This window comes from Xyrauchen texanus, chromosome 41 (genome assembly GCF_025860055.1).
Source record: "Xyrauchen texanus isolate HMW12.3.18 chromosome 41, RBS_HiC_50CHRs, whole genome shotgun sequence".
In the NCBI taxonomy this organism is placed as follows: Eukaryota; Metazoa; Chordata; class Actinopteri; order Cypriniformes; family Catostomidae; genus Xyrauchen; species Xyrauchen texanus.
The window spans coordinates 16,471,163-16,493,264 of NC_068316.1; the positions used below are offsets into that span (position 1 = coordinate 16,471,163).

General features: G+C 42.0%; 1 protein-coding gene across 2 annotated transcripts in view; it reads right to left on the reverse strand.

The window, feature by feature from the left end:
* LOC127634272 (phosphatidylinositol 3,4,5-trisphosphate-dependent Rac exchanger 2 protein-like) overlaps positions 1-22,102 on the reverse strand; it is a 212,030-nt gene that overhangs the window by 6,948 nt on the left and 182,980 nt on the right. For both annotated transcript variants that reach the window (XM_052113748.1, XM_052113747.1), the window contains exon 38: positions 7,230-7,332. In XM_052113748.1, the coding sequence (XP_051969708.1) occupies positions 7,230-7,332 (103 nt within the window). The remainder of the gene's footprint in view (positions 1-7,229; positions 7,333-22,102) is intronic.

Consider the following 22,102-nt stretch of genomic DNA (forward strand, 5'->3'; position numbering starts at 1 on the left):
GCCACCTGCGCATTGACGTACGAAAACGTACATCTTGCACATTTCCCAAACATTAGCAATTTCCGCAAATAGCTCTGCTAGTCTCAGGTTGGTTTGACATCTCGGCAGGTGCGTCTGAAGCAGGCTTAATCAGCGGGGGGTGGGGGATGTTTGGACACTTTAGTGCCGCATAAACACTGCTGGGGACGTCAGCTGTGATCGTGAGTGCCGCGGCAGCATGGTGTAAAATATATATCTATAAAAAATATATATATATATATATATATATATATATATATATATATATATATATATAAATATATATATATATATACTGCATGCACAATTATTAGGCAAGTGAGTATTCTGATCTTATCATTATTTCCATGCAATTTTTCCAACTCCAAACCATATAAATTTGAATGCTTATTGGATTAAATCATTTTCAGGTGATATATATTTTTTGTAATGAGGGAGGGAGTGGTGAAAGTGACTAACACATTATATCAAGGTGTGCATAATTATTAGGCAGCTTCATTACCTTTAAATACAAAAAAGAGATTTAACTGGCACTGAAAATAAAAAATTTTTAAAATGCCTTTCAGATGGATGCAAAACTCTTGAAATAGCTAAACTATTGATGCGTAACCACCGGACAATCAAACGTTATGTTGCGAATAGTCAACTGGGGTGCAAAAAAACGCACAGAGGAGGAAAGGCGCAAATTAACTGCAAAAGACTTGAGAATAATTAAACGTGAAGCTACCAGGAACACATTATCCTCCAGAGCCACCATATTCCAGAACTACAACCTACCTGGAGTGTCCAGAAGTACAAGATGTCAAGTGCTCAGAGACATGGCCAAGGTCAAGAAGGCTGAAACACGACCACCACTGAATAAGATTCACAAGTTGAAGCATCAAGATTGGGCAAAAAAATTGTTTTATGGACAGATGAAATGAGAGTGACTCTTGATGGACCAGATGGATGGGCCCATGGCTGGATCACTAATGGACACATGGCACCGCTTCGAGTCAGGTGCCAGCAATACACCCCTTTGAACATCATTTGGGAGGCTGTGGTTGCTGCTTCAGCGAAAGTTGATCGTGACAAGATCAAGAAACTGACTCCATGGATGGAAGCCTCATGGCAGTTATTGAAAATAAGGGTGGATATATTGGTCACTGAATATTTTTGAAAGGCCAAAAATTGTATTTAATTGTCATTTTGTGTTTTTTATTTGTTGTGCTTACTCTAAAAATTGAGAATAAAAAATTTAGTTGGGATAAATTATTTTATTTATTTAGTTGCCTAATAATTGCGTGCACTTATATAATCCCCTGAGAAAGACAAAATTCTCTTTCCTTTATTAAACATTCAGATATATGGTTCAATAATATTTTGGATTGACTGAGAGCATTGTGTTTGGTCAACAATAAAAATGAATCCTGAGGAATACAATTTGCCTAATAATTGTGCATGCAGTGTATACAGTGCCTTCAGAAAGAATTCAGACCACTTAATTTCTTTCACATTTTATGTTGCAGCCTTATGCTAAAATGCTTTACATCTTTTATTTTTTTCACACTACACTCCTTACCCCATTATGACAAAGCAAAAAACAGATTTTTGATAACTTCGTAAATTTCTTAAAAAGAAAAAAACTGAAATATCACATTGACATAAGTATTCAGACCCTTAACTCAGTACTTAGTTATAGCATCTTATAGTAGCGAAGTCTTTTTGGGTATGATGCGACAAGCTTTACACACATGAATTTGGGGATTGTCTGACATTCTTCTCAAGCTCTGTCAGGTTTGATGGGGATCATCGGTGGACAGCCAATTTCATGTCCAGGCTCTGGCTCGGCCACTCAAGGACATTCACAGAGTTGTCCCTAAGCCACACTTGGTTTGTCTTGGGTGAGTGCTTCGGGTCATTGTCCTGTTGGAAGATGAACATTATGCCCAGTCTGAGGTCCTGAGTGCTCTGGACCAGGTTTCCATTAAGGATATGTAAGGAAGTCGACTCAATGAAGGAGGTGGGATCCGGTCAAACGACCAACATAAGACACTTTATTGTCAGGACTTTTCAGTGTAACAAAGACATTCAGTACCACTGCTTTTCAGCTCCACATAAACACACATTTACACTACATCATTTTAAGCCAGATTTTCACTCGCCGAAAGATTTGTGGAGATCACCGGCAATAGCCTGAAATCATAGGCAAATCAGAGCTCGCTCCCGTGAGCGAAGATCGCAGTGTATGAACTATCAAAGACACGATTTTAGTGAAGCGCTGACGTGTCGCCGATGTCAGCGAGATATCTACAATGTTAAATATCTGGACCTGTATGCAATTCCAAATCGTGCAATGTGAAATATGTTTTGACTGAATGTAACTGCAGCGTTGACCTACAGCCAATGAGAGAGCAAGAAACGGGGCATGGGAAGTTTCAGTGGGAGGAGTCCTGATGTACCTGTAATAGACCATCAACTAGCATGGCTGCCTTATCAATAAAGTCTCATTAGACCGAAGAAATGGAGGAAACATTTGTGGAACACTGGAACATTTGATGTTTTCTCTGAACTGTACCACAACCGGGTGGATAAAGTCCAGGCAGAGTCGTCGGGATTTGTCAATAGTGAAATATTTTGTAATGTGTTCACCCCTGTCCCCGATTCGTTGTGTAATTTAAAAGCGCTAGGACTTCCATGACAACACAGACAGTTGTGTAAAATGAACGGTACCACGATCCGACACCTTTGAAAGTTGTGTAGTGTGTAGGAGGCATAAGGCTGCAATCACCCACAGCTGGGCGAGATAATCTGCTGCAGTTGTCCAGCCCGGCCCCACTCCACACAGTCACCGCTCAGCCTGCCCCGCTCTCCACAGGATAGCTCTGTATTTTGCTGCGTTCAGCTTTCCTTCAACCCTGTCCAGTCCCTCAGTCCCTGGTGCTGAAAAACACAGTTGGGATGGTATTGCACAGGTGATAAGCGGTGCCTGGTTTCCTCCGGACATGACGCTAGGAATCAAGGCCAAACAGTTCAATCTTCATTTCATCAGACCAAAGAATCTTGTTTCTCACAGTCTGAGAGTCCTTTATGTGTCTTGCCCTGAGGAGAGGCTTCAGTCTGGCCACTCTGTTACAAAGGCCAGATCGATGGAGTGTTACAGTGATGTTTGTCCTTCTGCAAGTTTCTTCCATCTCCACATATGATCTCTAGCTCAACCAGAGTGTCCATTAGGTTTTTGGTTACCTCTCTTACCAAGGCCCTTCTCCCCTGATTGCTCAGTTTAGCAGGGCGGCCAGCTCTAGGAAGAATCCTGGTTGTTCCAAACTTCTTCCATTTAAGAATAATGGAGGCCACTTTGCTCTTGGGAACCTTCAATGCAGCTGAATTTTTTTTGTAGCCTTCCCCAGCTCTGTGCATTACACAATCCTGTCTCTGAGCTCTGCTGGCAGTTCCTTTGACCTCATGGTTTGGTTTTATCTCTGATATGCATTCTCAGCTGTGAGACCTTATATAGACAGGTGTATGCCTTTCTAAAACATGTCCAATCAATTTAATTTGCAACAGGTCTAATCTCTAATCAAAGTGTAGATACATCTCAAAAATGATTCAGAGAAATGGGATGCACCTAAGCTAAATATCAAGTGTCATAGCAAAGAGTCTGAATATATAAATCGATGTGATATTTCAGTTTTTTTCTTTTTTAAGAAATTTGAAAAGTTATCAAAAATCTGTTTTTTAGCTTTGTCATTATGGGGTATGGTGTGTAGACTGATGTAAACAAAATGAAAAGCATTTTAGCATAAGGCTGCAATATCTATCTATCTATCTATCTATCTATCTATCTATCTATCTATCTATCTATCTGGCACCAACAATCATGCCATGGTGCAAATCACTGACATAACCCCCCCACCATTCTGATGGTTGATGTGAACATTAATTAAACTCCTGACAAGTATCTGCATGATTTTATGCACTGCACCGCTGCCATATGATTGGCTGATTAGATAATCTCATTGATTATTGTTGGTACCAGACGGGCTGATTTGATTATTTTTGTAATTGACAATTGCCTGGGATATTCACACACAACAGTCTCTAGAATTTACTCAGAAAGGTGCCAAAACAAAAAACTTCCAGTGAGGGGAAGTTCTGTGGACACAAAAGCCTTGTTGATAAGAGAGGTCAACGGAGAATGGCCAGACTGGTTTGAACTGACAAAGTCTACAGTAACTCAGATAACCACTCTGTACAAATGTGGTGAGAAGAATATAATCTCAGAATGCTATTCTGAGATGCGGGTTGGCGCTGTTTTGGCAGCAGGATGGGTATCTACACAACATTAGGCAGGTGGATTTAATGTTGTGGATGATAAAATATATACTTATGTATTATAAATGTTAACTAAAACTAAAATAAAACTAAATGTACTAAAAAACTAGAACTAAAAAGTAACTAACAGCCATAGAGTGAAAATGACAAAAACTAAGCTAAATTGGAAGGATAAAATAAAACATTCGAATAATTCTTAAGTATATAATAACTCCATGGAGCACTGCTGACCAATCTGTGCATGAATCATGGGCATCACCACGGTCAGCACTGTGTGGTCCTTTATCATGTGATAACATCGGCAATTACGCCATGTGCATCAGAGCTACGTGTCCACATCATCATAGTTCCAAGCAGTAGAGCAGAGAAGCTTCCCTTTTGCTTTCCTGGGACTTTAAAAGATACAGCCAGTCATACAGTGGAAAAACAGTGGAGATATCAAAGGGCAAGGAACAAAAAGTGCAATCTATCACCACTGTCAAAATTGTCTAAAGACACAGGGAAGATTATCCGATCTCTTGATAACCTTTTTTCAACGAACCCCTTTCTAAAAATACAGTTAACTCATTTTAGCTATAAAAACAGTTCAGCAATTTTATGTTTATACACAGAAACGGGATAATAGAGCTATTCGTCTGTGTCCTTTTGCCTTAGTCAATGAGTTTTGTGCATTATGATGGATGAGTCTCTTTTAAGTCTTGCTGTGAGGTACGGATCATGGTGAATAATAATAAATAGCTAGCCAGGGAGAGCTCTAAAGACAGTCATTAATATTTATGTTCAAAAAGTCATTTCTGAAACCCGACCGGCGCAGGTAAAGACTCATCACCCACAGGCAGTCTAGCACATCAGATTTTGCACTGAACCACCATGCATTATGAATTTGGCCATCTTAAAGACCACTTGAAATCAAAATTTGACTCTTGTGGCTTTTAGTCTGTTAGTCAACTAGCTTTGAAGCCATCTATATTCTAGTGTACTCCTAATAGTCACCAAACTAATGTTTAGCAGATATACTGTATGCACTTACTGTCTTTCTCTTCTGAGAAAACCAAAATATTGAGAAATTATCTTGCACTGCACAGATTTTTGTCCAATCAAATCATTATTAGCAAATCATGGGTTATAGCTGTGACATAACTAAAGCCTATGCCTTGCCAATTAAAGGAATTGTTCACCCCAAATGAAAATTCTCAATACGTATATGACATTATTTCTCCTGCAGAACACAAATTAAGATATTTAGAAGAATATTTCAGCTCTGTAGAGTCATACAATGCAAGTGAATCGTGACCAGACCTTTTTTAAGCTCCAAAAATCACACAAAGGCAGCATAAAAGTAATCCATATCTTCAAAAGCGATTTAATAGGTGTGGATGTGAACAGATCAATATTTAAGTCCTTTTTTACTCTAAATCTCCACTTTCACATTCACTTTCAGAATGTAAAAGTGGATATTTATAGTAAAAAATTATTGAAATATTGATCGGTTTCTCACCTAAAGTGATTGCCACGCATGGAGTGGTGGTGGCGTAGTGGCTAAAGCACAGGGCTGTTAATCAGAAGGTCGCAGGTTCGAACCCCACAGCCACCACCATTGTGTCCTTGAGCAAGGCACTTAACTCCAGGTTGTTCCGGGGGGATTGTCCCTGTAGTAATTGCACTGTAAGTCGCTTTGGATAAAAGCATCTGCCAAATGCATAAATGTAAATGTAATAAGACATATATTAATCCACTAGAGTCATTTGAATTACTTTTATGCTGCCTTTGTGTTATTTTTGGACCTTCAAATGTCTGGTCACCATTCACTTGCCTTGTATGGATCTACAGAGCTGAGATAGTCTTCTAAAAATCTTAATTTCTTTTCAGCAGAAGAAAGAAAGTCATACACCTCTGGGATGGCATGAAATTGTGTAAATGTTTTTAAAAAAACCCATGCCCTTCAGTATGTCCCACCCAAACTTACTGTTTCAACAGGACATGCGTTAACACAGGAAAGAAAACTGGGCTTGTGAAGCGACTTCATCTTTTGTTTTTTTGTTTTTTTATCATAGGCTCTGCTGAAATGCAAATATATCACAAGAGCACAAAGTATGGCTTGCCTCAAGTGAAAGCTAAACATTTATGAAATGAAAAGAGTGAAGTCAATCCACTTGCCGACCTCAATGTGTTTTACCTCTCATGACTCAGGGCCACCTTGAAATTTGCTTCAGTCCCTTTGAGCTGACAAGCCCACTGTACCGGCATTCTATTATACAAGTCTCAGGGACCTTAATGACATAACAAAAGGCCAGACCCTGTCAGTTTCATCCATAACCTCAGGAAGGGCACTTCAAGGCTAGTGTGAAAATGGGCAGAAAAAGACTAATGATCTTTCTTTTCTCAATGAAAGGTAGGAAGACAGTATTCACTTCTCGTCTTTATTTCACGAGCATCAACCCTCCTGCTCCAAGACTAGCTAACCCCAGGGTGGAAGAGCTTATGCTAATAACCAAGCAGAACAGCCGTAATGAGAGAATTCGAACTAAGGCAGTTAAGCTTGTTACATTTCCCAAAATAATTAAACAAGCCTTTGATAAAATGAATCCTCCACGAAATTTTTATTTATTTTTTGCAACTGTAATACCAATAAACTAACTGGGTCAGCAAAATGAGGAAAACAGCATCAAGAGAGAAGCATCTTTTTCTCTTCTGGAGATGGTACTTAAAAACAAACCATGCCAAATGCATTTCTCACTAGAAACATTAACTGATGAGAAACAGGTGTTTTTTATTTGTATTATTTAGATGTTCTTTTGGACGGCAGGATCATGATATTAGCCAAAACAGGAAAACAAAGACATGAAATGCAACAGAGAATCAACATTATGTTTAGTAGATATAATAACGGAACATACCTGTTTCCTCATGACGTCAGTGGCCTGCATGATGCATCGTGGTGGCAAACCATGATTTCGGGCCAGAAGGATTGCTTGTTCCAGCGTGATGCTCAGTGTACAACTACAAAACACGAGAGGGCATATAGATCATAGAGCACCATATACTCCACATTACAATTACATTATAATTATCAACTTAATTAATCATATTTAATTGCATAAAACGATTGCATCAATATTTGCTAAGAAAAGCTCCCACATGCCCCTATTCAAAGATGTACAATTTTAACGTTTTTTTTTTTTTTTTTTTTTTTAAGAGATTAGCTCTATATTGCTGTTTTCTAAGTTGTCATTCGAGTTTGGACATGAACCTTATTACCACATGCTGTCAGGAGATTCCTGACAGGATGACCTGTCAGGAATCTCCAGACTGAAAATGCAGGAACTGAGTTAAGACTTTGTGCTGAAAACAGAGGTTGTTTTGAAACGTCTTTGCGCAAATACCTATTTCTAAGGAAATTAGTGAATTGCGCTTTGTGCCACTTTATTCATTTAAAATACATCCATATTTTGCGCACATACACCCAAAGATAGCGCACACACTCCCACCAACGGCCACTTGTGCTTTGCGCTGGCATGAAAATTTTACTTAGAATTAGCTCTCTCACAAAAATTTAATAACGCACATTATGACATTAATGTGTTGCTCTGCACCTAGCGTGGTCACGAAAATAAATCCCACCATGTTAAGTTAAAAACAGCTCAGATTTTAAAAATGTGTTTTGAGTCTTCTGTATTCTGTTCCAAAATGTGTTAATTTTTATCATGTTATTTTTCTAATTCATTTTACTAAAATAAATACCTTAATTTTAATTGTAATGTTAAAAATAAACTGTTTATTCATCAAGCCTTTTACAATGCATTTAGATACAGATTGCAGGAAATAAGGTTGCCTTTCTAATTTAATTAATTATGCACAAAATCTGTCACTGATGAACATAAAACTGAGATGTTAAACAAATACTACTTATTTCTGATTGTAGCATTTAAGAAGAGGACGGGTCTGGCTCTATTTGTAAAGCTAAAGCATTTAACAAGCTGTCTGTCAGTGCAAGGGCCTGGCTAGCAGGATGACCTGTCAGATGATCTGTCATTTTAGTATGATGAAGTGTGACATGTACTTTAATTCTGAGAGAACTTATGTCTTCCACTCACTTTACATTAACACTAACATCTTGGTTACTGTCATAACCTCTGTTCCCTGATGGAGGGAATGAGATGTTGTGTCAATGTAGTGAAACAAGGGGTCTCTCTTGAGAGACCTATTATATTTGAGAAAAGGCCAATGAGAATTGGCAAACAGAATTTGCATGCCCCTCCCCCAGACATACAGGTATAAAAGGGGGGAAGCGTGCGTCTGTTTTGAGCTAAGGAACCGAGAGTAAGGTCCCGGCAATTTAAGCGGCTAGTACAGTGTTGTGGCAAGAGGGACACAACGTCTTGTTCTCTCCATCAGGGAATGGAGGTTACGACAGTAACCAAGACGTTCCCCTTCTGTCACTCACTCGATGTTGTGTCGTTGTAGTGACACTAGGGGTCCCTATCTAAAAATACCACAACACTGAACTGTATTACGTGGACTGCTGATGCAGGTGCAAACTGCTGCTGTGTTCAAAAATAGCAGGTACATCAGACTGCATGTAACCTTCCCCAATGCCCCAAAAGACGTCATGTATTTCCCCACATCCCTGAGGGGGGGAAGCAACGTAACTAGAATTGGAGCAGGCCGCGCCAGCCACGGCCATTTCTCTCTCTATGTTTTTTCTCCAAAGAGTGTTAGATGCGGCTGGGGCCATCTAACGCTATAACACGCATCAGGGAAGGCGTTCTTTTCCTATACTATTCTTTCAGGGGGAAAAGACCCTGCGGAGACCACATCCTGCCTAGCAGGGGAGGTTAACATGTGGAAAAATACATCACATGGGCTTACAAGACACATATCGAGGTGGCGCGGTTGTAGGTCCTGCCTCGACGGGGAAGAGCTCTACAAACACAGCGACCAAGGGAGACACGGCTCCGCCGACAGGGGGACCATACCGTGGAAAATACATCACAGGAGATTACCGGAGTAATCAGTACCTGTGGAGCACCTGTTCCAGTACAGGCAACTCGGTGCAACTGTAGTGGGTCCGGCTGCAAACTCCTCGGTTCGGAGTTGAATTTGAAGCTAGAGGGCTAGGGAGGAAGGATATCCAGGATCTATGTATTGTGGACTTGACTGGGGGAAAAAGAGCACACATCTTTGCCTCAGGAGAGGGGAAAGGCACTATGCGCAAGCGATACACCAGGCCAGCTGTACCATATTACCGAATTCTCCGTGTTCGGACCTGGCAAAACACGGGACGAGACCAGCTCAACTTGGAGATTGTAAAATCTCATGAAGGCATAGGGTGTTGCCCAGCCCGCCGCTTGGCAGATGTCTGCTAGAGAGGTGCCAGAATAAAGCTCAGCATTAGATCCAAATAGGTGCGCAAAGCACATACCGGACACAGCAATGCTAAGGCTGGGTCTGCCTCCTCCCGGGGCAGCGCTTGCAGGTTCACTACCTGATCCCTGAAAGGGGTCGTAGGAACCTTGGGCACGTAGCCCAGTCGGGGTCTCAGGATGACGTGAGAATCTGCCGAATTCCAGGCAAGTGTCGCTGACAGAAAATGCTTGCAGGTCCTCAAATCTTTTAATTGAAGTGATCACAATCAAGAGGGCCTTTAGTTTGACTGACTCTAGTGGCTCAAACGGGGCTCTTCGAAGGCCCAAGAGGACCATGGAGAGATCCCATGAGTGGAACAGGCATGGCCTAGGAAGGTTCAGCCTCCGGGTGCCTCTAAGGAACCTGATGATCAGGTCATGCTTCCCTAATGACTTACCATCCACTGCGTAGTGGTGAGCTGCTATGGCGGCTACATAAACCTTCAAGGTGAAGGGGGACAGCTGCCCCTCCAGCCTCTCCTGCAGGAATGAGAACACTGACCTGACTGCGCACCTCTATGTGTCTTCAGATCGGGAAGAACACCAATTTGCCAGAGGGTTTCCCATCCCTGAGAAAGAAGGTCCTTCCTCAGGGGAGTCCGCCAGGAAGGTGCTGTCGCGAGGAGCGTGAGAGTCAAAAACCAAGTCTGAGTGGGCCAGTAAGGAGCCACGAGAGTGACTTGTTCCTTGTCCTCCCTGACCTTACACAGGACTTGTGCAAGTAGGCTCACTGGGGGAAATGCATACTTGCGCAGCCCCTGGGGCCAGCTGTGTGTCAGAGCATCTGTGCCAAGGGGGGATTCCGTCAGAAAGTATCAGAGTGGGCGGTGGGTGGATTCTTGGGAGTCAAACAGATTTACCTGTGCTCTGCCGAATCGACAGCAGTGGTTCAGTTTGAGTCAGTGCTGAAGAGGTCACATATGCATATGCTGCTGAGGATGCCATATGCCCCAGGAGCCTCTGAAATTGTTTCAGTGGAACCGCTGTGCCCAGTCTGAATGTACTCAGGCAGTTCAGCACTGACTGTGCATGTTCGCTTGTGAGGTCTGAGTCTAACTCCATGCTGAGAAAGAGATGCTCTGAACCGGGGAGAGGTTGCTCTTTTCCCAGTTGACCTGAAGCCCTAAACAGCTGAGGTGCCTGAGCACCAGGTCCCTGTGTGCACAGAGTAACTGTCAAGTGTGTGCTAGGATTAGCCAGTCATCGAGGAAGTTGAGTATGCGAATGTCCACTTCCCTTAAAGGGGCAAGAGCTGCCTCTGTGACTTTCGTATATACGTGAGGGGACAGGGACAGACTGAAGGGGAGGAAATTGTAATGATACGCCTGGCCGTCGAAAGCGAACTATAGAAAGGGTCTGTGATGAGGTAATATTGAGACGTGAAAATATGCATCCTTTTGGTTTTGGCAAACCAATTGTGATGTCAGAATACGTTTCTGCATCAGCATCTTGAATGGGAGTCTGTGTAAGGCCCGATTCAGAACTCCAAGATTGGCAACAACCCACTGACTTTCTTGGGTGCGATGAAGTAGGGGCTGTAGAACTCCTGCTCCATCTCGGCTGGAGGGACAGGCTCTATCGCGCCCTTGTGCAGACTGGCCGTAAGGCAAGCCGGTCTAATCTCGGAACCGGACGGGGGCAGATGAGTGTGCTGAGGAATGGGTGGTCCGCGGGGATTTACCCGGTGAAACCGCGCCCGTTAAACTACCAAAATCACCTCCAGAGCCAGCCACGCCATCCCTATACCCGTGGGTAGAAGGCGCGACGTGGGGGGCGGCTAGAGTGGCTTTCCCCCAGAAGAAGGAAAGCCGCGACCGCAACGTTGCCATGGTCATGTTCTCGCAGTGAGAACATGAAACATCCACAAATGCTGCCTCGGTGTGATCGCTACCCAGACACATGAGGCAGCGCCTGTGGCCGCCAGAAGCAGAGAGGTAACGACCGCATCCAGGAATGACACAAAGACGGAACGACATCTTGAGAAAGATGCGTCTTTATAAAGACATTCAACGTCAGCGTATACAATTTTAGAGAAATATATACTCTTTTAGGGGGCTGTCGAAGCGCCCAGGGGCGTAGTCTGCACTGGCCGCTGAAAATGCAGCGTATCTCCAACAGCGTATTGTAAAGTATGGCGGAGGATCAGTGGCCTTAACAGATTCACGAACAAACAAGAACTTACTGTCAAAAACTCCCCTAATTACTGAAATAGCGCCAACCAGCTTCCACAAGCACAATAAATGTATTGACAAAGAGACAATGAACTATTGACAGAGAACCGCATGTGACATCCGCATGCTCACCATGTGCTTATCGTGTGGACAGGAAGGGGGAAACTTTGAACGTAAAAATGTGTGTGTGTGTTTTTCAGTTAAACACAGAACTGCATATTGCTAATGAAATACGTGTAATCCCTGTATGTTGTGTATTTCTGAGGTATATCAAACTCGTTAGAACTGTTTCGTTGTGTGTTTTAAACTCTGAGGCCTCATATTTAATAGCCTCAGTGTATATTCCCTTATTAAGTGTACTAAATATACCTTTCTTGGTATCAAATTAAACCTTACGATTTGTCAGAGCTGAATTCGAATATAAGATCTCTGTAGAATGATATTACGCGATGTTTTACTATCTTTTGAGTCATTCAGCCCAAAATCTCTTACTGTCATAAACATGCAAATGAGCTTTGACAAAGGAACTCTCTCATGCCCAGAGTAATGGAGGCCTTTACGACCTCCAAAGGAATGTTCAGAGAAGTGCTGACCCTCCCTTCATTCTCTTACTGAGAAAGAGAAATGAACCCTGTTAATCCTATATATATATTCTATATATCCATGTGATAAATATTGACATGTATCTAATGTGCCATCTCACATTTTCCCTTAAATGTGCTTGATCTATGTTTTCTTGCAAACTAATGGGTTAATGTTTCAGACTTTGCATACTATGGTTAACCGAAATCATATGTGTGGCATGTTTGGTCTCTATAACTTGGTATTTTGAAGATTGAAATGACTGTGTACATGATATGTCGATAACAACAACATATTAGTATTAAAAGTATATTTCCTATTTTCTTTCTTGCACATGCAATGGGCAATTTTACAACAAAGAGCAATAAACCAAATTCCCACCTAGAACTCAAACCCTTCTTATTGGTCGAGCCAATGAGAGGTGGGACATGTTTCCCGAGGGTATAAAATTGCTGCGCCCACTTCCTCTCATCCTCTTCTTAGCTCTTCCTCGCTCACTCTTAGCCTCTCTTGCTTCCTGCCTCTCTTGCCCTCTGAGCCTTGTGCTCTCTCACTCTCTCGCTGAATGATGCCACACTAGAAGGCCCCAAGGACTCCCAAGCGTGCAGCCAGGCTACCTACGGCCTTGACTGCCCATTCACCAAGATCCTCTGACTCTCACTGGTTCTCTCTCTCATCAAGACAACATCAAAGATCAACTGGAGCCTCAACAAATTGCATCAGGACAGTTTAATTCAAATGGGACATGCAAGTATCAAACTTAGTCTCATTATTTGATACATTAAGTATCCTTAACCCCTTTCTAAAAAGGGCGTGTCAGAACTAATTTGATGGTTTGCTCAGGCTGTTGATCTGCTGAACTTCAAACAATGCTATAACTTCCTGTATTCTGCTTCAGCCCTCTTTCCCTTGGTAAACTGTATGAATGTATGTATATGTATGTTAGATTAGTTTAAATGTTTAGTCTAGTTAATAAAGTCTTGTTCATGTCACATGTAAAGTTGTCTGTGTCTCAAGCTCATATCTAAAGTCACTAATCATAGATTTTGACTACTTGCTCTTAATACTTAGTAAGAAAGACATTTCCCTTGCCCCGGAAATGTACATTTCTATTAATTAATTAATTAATAACCAAAATTGAGTGTTCACGGGATGAACCGAGTATTTGGTTGTAATGTTAATGTAGCTACATCAAGTTAACCCGATTAACTGATCCAAATATTCATAATCGATTATAATAAGTTATGATTGATTATTAATATTTCATAGAGCTGATTCGCTACCTAATGGTGGAAGAATATAGAGCTGATTCGCTACAGTATGCTCTTATAGTGGTGAGTGGAACAGCAGTGTCTTTACTCAGCTTGCTGAAACACAACCGCTCCAGGGGAGGGAGAATTGCTGAAATTCTGTTCAGCAATTTTCATTGGCCTTTTCTCAAAGATAAGAAGTAACTGAGGCTATCAAGAGAGACCCCTAGTGTCACTACATCGACACAATGTCGAGTGAGTGACAGAAGGGGAAGAAAATTAAAATGGCAGTGTGGCCAAAAAGGTGTGAGAGTCATACACTCCAACTGCATTGTTTTGAAAAAGAGCAGTCACCAGATTGCAATAATATCTCCTAAGGTAAGCTATAAGCATTTAGAGGGTAAAAGAGCCCTAGACTGTGACCACTGTGGCAGAGCTGATATGAGTTAGAAAGGAGACAGTCAGGATAAGAGACATGAGAAATGAAATACTAACCCATCAAGAGGCCAAAAGAAGTTTGAGCTACCACTTAACAAAGTCGATAAGAAGTGTTTGTGTCAAAAAGACCTAATCCAAATGGCCAGTCTAAATGATTACTTATTTTGAGTGCTTCTTTACAGTGAAGCTAGACAGATCCCAAACTGTTTACATTACTGGCAACATAAGAAATGATATAATGAATGAAAAAGCAATCAAAGTGGCTTAAAACTAGTGTACTCCAATGCATTGGTTAAAGGGTCATATATTAACCAGGGCTTGTGACAAAAATGGCACCGAAAGTGACAAAAAATGCCCCATATAAATAAAATGAAGGGGCAAGAAATGCCCTCATATTGAATTCTGGTTTAATCTGTTGCCTAACATTTTATATACATTTCATTCTATTCTATTGTAGGCCTATCTAGTTATGGGTTTAGACAAAAAGTGACCATTTCAAATAAGTGATTCAAAGTATTTGATGTAAATGGAAATTATTATGCCCTTATTAGGGTAAAACAAAATGCCATAGAAAAAAAATTCTAAAGGAGCAGTCACATTTAACTTGGAAAAGGTGAAATTCTGCAGGCGAAGGCAGCGTGGGCAGATGTAAAACACATGTGAAACCAACCAAAGAATCATTGCCAAGCAGCCTTTTTTTAATGCTGCACTTTATACTCTGGGAAAGTAAAGTTAAAAAGACACTCAATGCTAAAATGACCTCATTGCCCAATGTGAATATTCAGTGTAGCTGTAAACGAAGCATCGCCGAACCCCCAGCAGACTTGAACGCCACACGAAATCCATCGTGTGAAATTCCCGATCACACAGGTTTTGCTGAATTTTGCCGTGTGAAGGTTAACGTGACCAAGCCTTAAAGGAATAGTTCACCCAAAAATCTATATTCTCTCATCATGTACTCTCATGCCATATAAGATGTGTATGACTTTCTTTCTTCTGCTGATCACAAACAAAGATTTTTTAAAGAATATCTCAGTCCATACAATGCAAGTGAATGGTGTACAGAACTTTGGAGCTCCAAATATAAACATAATCAGTTTATGGATCAGCATAAACATCATCCATACCACTCTAGTGGGTCAATTCATAACTTTAGAAGTGATATGATAAGTGTGGGTGAGAAACAGATCAATATTTAAGTCCATTTTTACTATGAATGTCCACTTTCATATTCTTTCACATTTTGAAAGTAACAGTGAAAGTGGAGATTAAATGGTAAAAAAAAAGAAAACGACTTAATTATTGATCTGTTTCTCACCCACACTTATTATATTGCTTCCGCAGACACCGATTTAACCACTGGTGTCTTATGATTACTCATTGCATCTAAAGCTCAGCGTAAGATCCAAATCCAAAGTTGTGCACACTATTCAAATTATATTTGGCTATTTAATTTATTGCCTACTGCAAATAGTCTTTAGCAATGATGTATCAATTGGACATTTTTATCTCATTAATGGTGATATTTACAGTAAAAATTCAGGCTTTCACTGACAAAGGTGCAGGAATTTTTGATGGCTCTCTGTATATTTAATCATTCTGTTTCTCATAAGTGAGAATAGCACTGACCTTTGGCTCAGTGCTTCTCTGTATTTAGATATAGAGAAGTAAGACAGTATTTCCTTCTTTCCTTAATTTTTTGGTACTGTATACATGAATACATATAGCCTTGCTAAACCCACCCCCTTAACATCACATAAAAACTAAAACTGTGGTCGGTCACTTTGCATATCAATCAAACAATCTCTTCCTGTCTACGTTGCCAGTTCTTGGCTAGAATTTATGCTGATAGTCAAAGCCTTTCCGAGACAAGAACCCTTGAAACTTCATGGGTAATGGATTTGTTTTGTGTGTTCTGCAGTTGGTGTCTTGTTCACTCATTGAATGTTTGCCCTTGGCAATTAATCTATTTCTTTCTGCGAACTGCTGACTATGTCGAAATACACCTGACACTAAGGTGTATTTTACCCTCAACTGCTTCGCTGCATGTCATAGATCGATCCACTCTGTAGATTTATAATTAAGAAAAAAAAAACATGATACAACAATTTCAGCATCACCAATCACTGTATTTTTAACAGTGGATGTGGAGTGCTGTGTGAGCCATTGATATTGCACATTCATGGTCATTTTAAACTTTCAAGGACACGTCATGACATAGCAAAAGGAGGATACAATAGGTTAATGTTACCTAATGTGTGGACTTGATTCATGTCCCTGCATTAGACACACAGAATCCAAAAGTAGATGTCAAGGGCACTACGTGACCTCTTTATGATAACAAACTACACAGTGATATTGATCTCTTAGCAATTTATGCTTGATTGGGCTCTCCCTGGTCTTCTGGTCCATAGCATTTATACTGTTACTTAATTGCTTAGGGCAGCATTTAAACGTAAACTTAAATGCATTGGCACACTGTGTCAAGACTTCAACACACTTCTTAAAGCGCCACTGTGACCTTCATAAGAAAAGTGTTGTGGAAAGCGTCACAAAAGGATGATTTGGCAAGGTTTCTAGGTAGTAAAAAGAAAAATAATAAAAGCGAGAATAAAAGTCATACAGGTTTGGGGCGACATGAGTATATGTAAATGATGACGGTAATTTCAGTGAGTATATTGTCTCACTGACTTGTAGGTATATTGCACAGTGCAACCCCTTTACAATAAGAAACAATTACAGGGTAGATCAGAGCTGGTTTGCAGTTAGCGCAGAGGTGGAAGCAACAGCAGGAGCTGCGCACCGCTGTGTGATATCAGCCTTGGAGATTAAGGCTGGCTTAATACTGAGCCAACTGGCCTGAGGCAAGAACGGTTTGAAAGCATTTATTGGTTCTTTATAAAGTAAACACTCTGAAAAATGGGTGAGAGCTCCTATTTCACTGATGAACAAAATGCAAGGTGGAAGAGAATCACGTGTCTAGTATTCTTAGGTAACTATACAATGTGCATTCGGTTCTTGCTCGTGTGGTAATATTCGCAGACCAACAGTCTTGCACACAGCCAGCAGATGTGCAAGTCTGATTTACATTTACTGATGTGACTTTGGGGATGGAAGGATGGACTACAGGGACAACACATGTGAGAGAGAGCAGATACTGGACGTATTATGAGAATAAAGAGAGATCTAGTAACCTTTGTAGGGGATAACAGTATTTGAGCAAGTGTATAGAGATTTATTGGTTTATAGAGGGTCATGAATGTTTATTTGAATTATTTATACCCCAGATGTTGGACAAATGGTTAAAAACACAAAGAAATTTACTGAATATAAAGGGCTTATATCATAAATCTTTTATCATTTTTGTTTCCCTGAGGTACACTTATATTGTTAGTCATTATATTTTGTGCCAAAACAGTCATCATTTAGTTTTCATGACTATTTTCCACCCCGATTGCAGTCAAGTTCAATATAGTTTGCACAGATCCACCCTTCAAAAAGAGCCCCTTATGCAAAACATGCATTACATTCTGAAAGTTTCACATCACAAACAGTGCTAAAATGTACCATTAGTTATTCTGGTGTTTAGAAATAAAAGTATTACCCTACTAATAATAGCATACTACTGTACAATATAGGTTGCAAAAGTTTGGAATGTGACATTTTTTAATATTAGTTTCAATATATGGTCCTGTGAGTACTGAGTTCTGAAAGCTACGGTGTGTTTTATATTGAATGCAAAAGTACATTAAACTCTTTTTGCAATTTTTTAATTTCATTTAAAGCAGGATTTGTATATTTTGGCTGCTGATTGAAGTTTTAGGCCTGTCTGGCGAACAAAGGGGTTTAGTAAACAAGTATGCATTATAAAAAAAGCTGATTCTCTGCAAATCATGCAAACACAAGCTGTTATGAGCACGCCAGGTTAACCGCATTTGAACCAGAGAAATTTGATTAATTCCACTCAATTCCAGCCCAGGGCTCTCATAAGCATATTAAAGAAATTTAAGTCTGAAACTCATTTGAAGTAACTTGTATCTGAATACGTTTTTCTTTTTCGTGAGAAAAATGTGCCTGAAACAAAACATAAATGATAAAAAGTGCCATAAACCGTTTTTTTAAATAAAATATTCAGAACTATCTGTTTGTTATGAGCAAACGCAGGTTAAATAATGAGAGAAAGAGTTTTTGGGTATAGCAAGTTTAGAGGGGTAAACAGGACACAATTCAGCATGTCCACGGTGGGTCGCGGCTTCACTGAGATGTGGCCTGCAATTGCACTGGCATACAAATGTGTGTTAGTCACACAAATGCTTAATTCATGCTGATTTATACAATACACTGCAACAAAGTGCTGGTCAATGAGCAGCATGTCTGTAGGTATGTTTTGTCATGTATAACAAAGATTGTATAAAATGTTACAACAAGGTTCTGTATTTTGTTTAACATTACTTAATGAATAAGTCATCATTAACTAATTAATGTTAACATGTGCAAGATGTTTATCATAAAAAACTTTGTCCTGAGCAGTGAAGCTGTTTATTTAAATAAAATTGTATTTACATTATTTGAGTTATTTTGTTGCTTTATAATGTTGACATTCAGCTTTTGACACACTGGCAATTGAGGGACACTACAAATATTTCAACGATTCGCAATAAGGCAACTTTAATGTTTATGTGTGTGTTCGTGTATTTCATGTCTTTTATTTAGTAAAGTTTAGTTCCTGTCCATGTCATGTCTTCCCGAGTCATGTGATTCCTGTTTCTCTACATGTTCATGTGTCTTGTGTTCATTGGTTTATTGTCTTGTTACTCATTATCAGCTCTAGTTTGTCATTGGTTTAAGTTTATTACTCTTTTATCTTGTTTATAGTCCTGTCTGTTCATTGGTTAACTTGTTTGTCTTGTTCTCCCATGTCATGTATTTAAGCCTCATGTTTGCCATTGTCCATTGTCAAGTATTGAATGTTAATGTACCTTGTTTGCTAGTCTAGTTTAAGTCGAGTTTATGTTCATGTTAATTGTTCATGTTTATGTTTAGTTTAGTTCATGTCTATAGTTAGGGTTTTGGATTTCACATATGTAAATAAACTGCACTTGGGTTCTTAATCATCACATCATCGTCTTCGTCATTGCCAGTGCCAGCACATCATTGCAGAATACTTGACCCACCAAAATTAACTCAGCAGATCCACAAATGTCTAATTAGGACATGTACGTAATGTCTAATAACTAATGTCAAGGATAACGTTCTATAGAAGATTACGTGGAGGACTTCTGCATCCTGTCGGACAAAGTAGGCTTCAATGAGATCTCCCTCAAACACTTTTTTCATGCAGGCTTAAATGAGCCGGTGCACACCTGGATGCCTGGCAGTGGGATAAGTGGTTCAACTTTCACTGTGGGGGAGGTGGATAACCAGGGTCCCCTGTCATGGTCGACAAGCCAGCGTCCCACGTCATGGTCGACGAGCCAGCGTCCCACGTCATGGTCGACGAGCCAGCGTCCCACGTCATGGTCGACGAGCCAGCGTCCCATGTCATGGTCGATGAGCCAGCGTCCCATGTCATAGTCGACGAGCCAGCGTCCCACGTAATGGTCGACGAGCCAGCGCCCCGCGTCATTGTCAACGAGCCAGCGTCCCACGTCATGGTCGACGAGCCAGCGTCCCACGTCATGGTCGACGAGCCAGCGTCCCACGTCATGGTCGACGAGCCAGCGTCCCACACCTGCCACGGCCAGCGAGCTAAAGCCCACGCCTGCCACGGCCAGCGAGCTAAAGCCCACGCCTGCCACGGCTAATGAGTCAATGCCGAAGCCTGCCATGGCCAACGAGGTCGTTTCCAAGTCTCTGCCCATGTACACAACCACAGAAGTCGTTACCAAGTCTCTGCCCATGTACATGACCATGCAGGTCGTTTCCAAGTCTTTGCCCATGTACATGACCACGGAGGTCGTTTCCAAGTCTCTGCCCAAGTACATGACCACGGAGGTCGTTTCCAAGTCTCTGCACATGTACACGACCACAGAGGTTGTTTCCAAGTTTCTGTTCATGTTCACGACCACAGAGGTCGTCTACGAGTGTCTGTCTATGCCCATGACCACAGAGGTCGTTCCCAAGACTCAGTCCATAACCACGACCACAGTGGTCGCTCCCAAGACTCTGCTCATGTTCACAACCACTGAGGTCTTTCCCCAGTCATCTAGGACAGTTAGTTTCAAGCCTCCCACAGCTCCGCCTTCCACGACTTGGCCCCACGTCATGGCTGCCAAGCCCGAATTCCACGTCATGCCCGCCAAGCCCAAGTCAGCTCCAGGCCATGTCGCAGCCAAGCCAGCGTCAGCTCCAGGCCATGTCGCAGCCACGCCAGAGTCAGATCCAGGCCATGTCCAGATCCAGGACCTTCTTTCTCAGGGATGGGGAACCATCTGGCACCCACGACCAGACCTCTCGAATCTCCATGTCTGGCCGCCTGGATGGGATGCGGAAGACCTAAGTGGCCTACCACCTACCGTGGTGGACACAATCACTCAGGCTAGGGCTCCCTCTACGAGGCGCCTGTATGCCTTGAAGTGCCGTCTGTTCGCTAAGTGGTGTTCTTCCCGACAGTGATGCGCAGTCGAATCGGTGCTTTCCTTTCTGCAGGTTTGAGGGATGCTGTCCCCTTCCACCTTGAAGGTGTATGTAGCCACTATAGCAGCACACCACGACACAGTGGTAAGTCCTTAGGGAAGCACAACCTGATCATCAGGTTACTGAGAGGCGCCAGGAGGTTGAATCCCTCCAGATCACACCTCATGCCCTACTTGGACCTCTCTGTAGTCCTTCAGGGTCTACAGGGAGCCCACTTTGTGCCCTTGGAGTCAGCTGACCTTAAGGCACTCTCTTTAAAGACTGCCCTCCTGCCTGCGCTCACTTCCATCAAGAGGGTAGGTGACCTGCAAGCGTTCTCTGTCAGCAAAACATGCCTGGAGTTCGGTCCAAGCTACTCTCATGTGATCCTGAGATGCCGACCGGGCAATGTGCCCAAGGTTCCAATGACCCCATTCAGGGATCAGGTGGTGAACCTGCAAGCACTGCCCCAGGAGGAGGCAGACCCAGCCTTGACTTTTCTGTGTCCGTTGTGCACTTTACGCATCTATTTGGATCGCACGCAGAGCTTTAGTGTCTCTGAGCTGCTCTTTGTCTGCTTTGGTGGACAGCGTAAAGGAAGTGCTGTCTCCATGCAGAGGATCGCCCACTGGATCATTGACGCCATAGCTATGGCCTACCACGGCCAGCACGTGCCATACCCACAGGGCTACGAGCCCATTCTACCAAGAGTGTGGCGGCCTCCTGGGCCCTAACAGTGGCACCTCTCTAACAGACATTTACAGAGCAGCGGGCTGGCCAACACCCAACACCTTTTCTACAATCTCTGGTTTGAGCTGGTTTCATCCTGTGTCTTAGCAGGAACGAACAGGTAAGTCTGGGACAGTTGGCCGGGTGTATCGCTTGCGCATAGTGCCTTTCACATCCACTGAGCTGAAGACGTGCACTGTTGACTCCCAGTATTGTTCACAAGATGTGTTTCCTGGACGACTTCCTCCTAGCCCTGTGGCAGACGAGTTTGTGTAAAACTTTGCTAACTAAGCCCTGTACTGGGGTAGGTGCTCCGCATGTGCCGGTTCCCCGTAGTTAAACCCATGCAATGTATATCTTCTGCTAAATCCTTTGCATGCAACTGCATCTTCCATGGGCAGAGGGCCCTCTGCCCCAGTCACCATGTTTTTAGAAACTCCTCCCCCGTTGAGGAGTAGACTTGTCCCCAAATGACCGTTCGGCGCTCACAACAGGAGATTATGGAAGTAACCAGGACGTTTCATGTACAACAGTAAAGAGAAGACTCAGGGGTGCAGGCCTTATGGAAAGAATTGCAAAG